We start from the raw sequence: 3,572 nt of genomic DNA on the forward strand, positions 1-3,572 counted from the left end.
TGTTTCTCTCTCATCGATGTTTCTGACTCTCTGTCTCTCTCCCTTCCTCTCTGTGAAAAATCAATAAAATATATTTTTAAAAAAAATTTTAGTAAATGGCACAGTGTGGGTTCTGACCTATCAGAAACAGAACTTATCCTGGGGCAGGGTCTTCAGGGTCCAGGAAGGCACTGTCCCTTTAGATCCTGGATTGTGGGACGGACCAGGAGGCCTCAGGAGAAGAGGTGGGGTGGGAGGGGACACTCAGTATCCTACCTCTGAGTTCTCCACTCTCTAGGATCCCAGGAACCTCAGCTCTTCCATTCTTGTTTTCTCTGAAGGATGTCTGGGTTTCTACCACCTCCCAGCCCAGAACCAAGAGCCTGGACCCCCCCGGGCAGCCCCCTCTCCCAGGCCTGCCCTTTACCTGCCTGGCTTGTCCCTGCAGGCCTGCAGGCGTGCGCGGACCTCATCGTACGTGAGGAAGGCCATGTAGCCTGGGTGGTCGACCGCCAGAAGCTGCCAGTTCCTGAGGAGTGTTGGCCACGGCTGGAGAGGGTGGCGCTGGGTCAGGGAGGGGCCGAGGGAGCAGCCCCCTCTCCTGGTGCTTCCTGGGGTCCAAGCACCCAGCTGAGGGAGGAGGGGCTGGGGCTGGACCCCTGGGTCTGAGGGAGGAGGGGCTGGGGCTGGACCCCTGGGTCTGAGGGAGGAGGGGCTGGGGCTGGACCCCTGGGTCTGAGGGAGGAGGGGCTGGGGCTGGACCCCTGGGTCTGAGGGAGGAGGGGCTGGGGCTGGACCCCTGGGTCTGAGGGAGGAGGGGCTGGGGCTGGACCCCTGGGTCTGAGGGAGGAGGGGCTGGGGCTGGACCCCTGGGTCTGAGGGAGGAGGGGCTGGGGCTGGACCCCTGGGTCTGAGGGAGGAGGGGCTGGGGCTGGACCCCTGGGTCTGAGGGAGGAGGGGCTGGGGCTGGACCCCTGGGTCTGAGGGAGGAGGGGCTGGGGCTGGACCCCTGGGTCTGAGGGAGGAGGGGCTGGGGCTGGACCCCTGGGTCTGAGGGAGGAGGGGCTGGGGCTGGACCCCTGGGTCTGAGGGAGGAGGGGCTGGGGCTGGACCCCTGGGTCTGAGGGAGGAGGGGCTGGGGCTGGACCCCTGGGTCTGAGGGAGGAGGGGCTGGGGCTGGACCCCTGGGTCTGAGGGAGGAGGGGCTGGGGCTGGACCCCTGGGTCTGAGGGAGGAGGGGCTGGGGCTGGACCCCTGGGTCTGAGGGAGGAGGGGCTGGGGCTGGACCCCTGGGTCTGAGGGAGGAGGGGCTGGGGCTGGACCCCTGGGTCTGAGGGAGGAGGGGCTGGGGCTGGACCCCTGGGTCTGAGGGAGGAGGGGCTGGGGCTGGACCCCTGGGTCCCTGGGCAGGGGCAGGGGCAGGATGGGGCCCTAGGGCCCCGGGGACAGTGCTCACTCACCGGGCTCCGCAATGCTCTCTCCAGAAGGCGTGGGCTTCGGTCTTGGTGAGCTGGTATGTGTGTCCACAGTACTTTCCCCCGGGGAAGAGCGCGCTCAGCTCTGAGTACATGTAGCTGAAGATAAGGGCCAGCTTGGCCAGCTGTCGCCTGTGGGGATGGGCTCTGAGCACCGGCTGAACCCTGAGGCTCCCACGGACACCTCCACCCTCTGCAGAGAACACCCACAGGCCCCAGCCTCGGAGGCAGCGGGGAGGGTGAAGTCGGTTCCAACACTGTCTGCTGCGGCCCTGACGCCCCCTCCCAGAGCCTCTGCTTCCTCCTCCGGAAGGAAAGGCATGCGGCCCGGTGTCCTCAGCCTCCACGTGCAGAGCCGGGGCCAGAGGAGAAGCCTCCCTCGTTGCTCCCGGGGACACTAGGGCCGAGGGCATCGTGTGGTCTGCCAGCAGGTCTTGCTCGGAGACTTCCTCCAGGTTTGAGCAGCACTGGGGGCGGCCCTGCTTCCTCCTGCGGCCGCTTCCCCGAGGAACGGATCAGGATGTGGGCAGCAGCAGAGGGAGTCTGACACCTAGCTCCGTGACTTTTGACAAATTCCTTTTTAAAACATATACCGGTATATATACATCAACGATGGCCCTCGCTGGTTTGGCTCAGTGGATAGAGTGTGGGCCTGCGGACTGAAGGGTCCCGGGTTCGATTCTGGTCAAGGGCACATGCCCGGGTTGTGGGCTCCATCCCCAATAGGGGGAGTGCAGGAGGCAGCCGATCAATGATTCTCTCTCATCATTGATGTTTCTATCTCTCACTCCCTCTCCCTCTCTGAAATCAATAAAGATAAAAATAAAAAATATAAAGAAATATCAATGGTGAGAGAGAATCATTGATCAGCCGCCTCCTGCACATCCCACACTGGGGATTGAACCCACAACCCGGGCATGTGCCCTGACCAGGAATCAAACCGTGACCTCCTGGTTCATAGACCTCCTGGTTCATAGATCAATGCTCAACCACTGAGCCACACGGGCTGGGCTTGGCAAGTTCCTTTATTTCCCCCCTAAGCCTCAGTTTCCCAACTTTGAAATGGGCATAAGTACAGCCCCTCCCTCACAGGGGGAGTGATGAGGATTCTTACAAGCACATAAAATGCCTAGCACACCCAGCACACATTCGGCAGTCAGAGCACATTAATTTTTTGTTAATTCTCACCTGAAGATATTTTTTTTCCTATTGAATTTTAGAGAGCTTGGAAGGGGAGGAGGGGGGGAGAGAGAAACATTGGTGTGCGAGAGACACATTGATGGGTTGCCTCCCACCATCACCCTGACTGACCGAGGCTGGGTATTGGACCTGCAACCCTGGACTGGGACTCGAACTCGTGACCTTTCAGTGCTCAGACCAAAGCTCTAACCACTGGGCACACCAGGGCTTTATACTGAATTTTACAGAAATTCAACTCTCCCATATATCCAGGGAAGACTGACTCAGCAACAGTGACTCTCCTCGCGTGCAAGTGTCTGGCTCATCAATCCTGCCTTGCAGAATAATTGTAATTGTGCCTTGGCATTTCCATTAGAAATGTCGGTAATTTTATTATAAAGAACATTCTTTTTATCACTTCCTTATAATAAAATTTGGGGGCCTAGACTCCTGGTTTGAAGGAGGAGGGGCTGGAGGCCTGGAATCCTGGTCTGAAGGAGGAAGTCCTGGGGGCCTGGACTCCTGGGTCTGAGGGAGGAGGGGCTGGAGGCTGGACTCCTGGGTGTGAGGGAGGAGGGGCTGGGGGCTGGACTGCTGGGTCAGAGGGAGAAAGCGGGGGAGGACCCCTGGGCTGAGGGAGGAGGGGCTGGACTCCTGGGTCTGAGGGAGGAGGGGCTGGACTCCTGGGTGTGAGGGAGGAGGGGCTGGGGGCTGGACTGCTGGGTCAGAGGGAGAAAGCGGGGGAGCACGACCTGGGCCTCCCGGGTGATCCCACCGTAATGGGACCCCCGCTCACCTGAGCATGGACCCCTCTCGGAAGAGCTCGTCGCTGGCACTCCTATGGCCCCGGGGCGGCAGGAGCGCTGCCACCTGCCTGCTCTTGGCCTCCAGGTTGGCGAGGTAGAGGACGAGGAAGTCAGCCCCCCCCCCGGGACTCTC

General features: G+C 60.8%; 1 protein-coding gene across 1 annotated transcript in view; it reads right to left on the reverse strand.

Moving 5' to 3' along the window:
* CBLC (Cbl proto-oncogene C, E3 ubiquitin protein ligase) overlaps positions 1-532 on the reverse strand; it is a 13,317-nt gene extending 12,785 nt beyond the window's left edge. Inside the window, exon 1 of the mRNA XM_014537367.1 lies at positions 407-532. Within this exon, the coding sequence (XP_014392853.1) occupies positions 407-471 (65 nt within the window). The 5' untranslated portion in view covers positions 472-532. The remainder of the gene's footprint in view (positions 1-406) is intronic.
* Between the last annotated feature and the right edge of the window lie 3,040 nt (positions 533-3,572).

This window comes from Myotis brandtii, unplaced genomic scaffold, assembly GCF_000412655.1.
Source record: "Myotis brandtii unplaced genomic scaffold, ASM41265v1 scaffold1774, whole genome shotgun sequence".
NCBI lineage: Eukaryota > Metazoa > Chordata > Mammalia > Chiroptera > Vespertilionidae > Myotis > Myotis brandtii.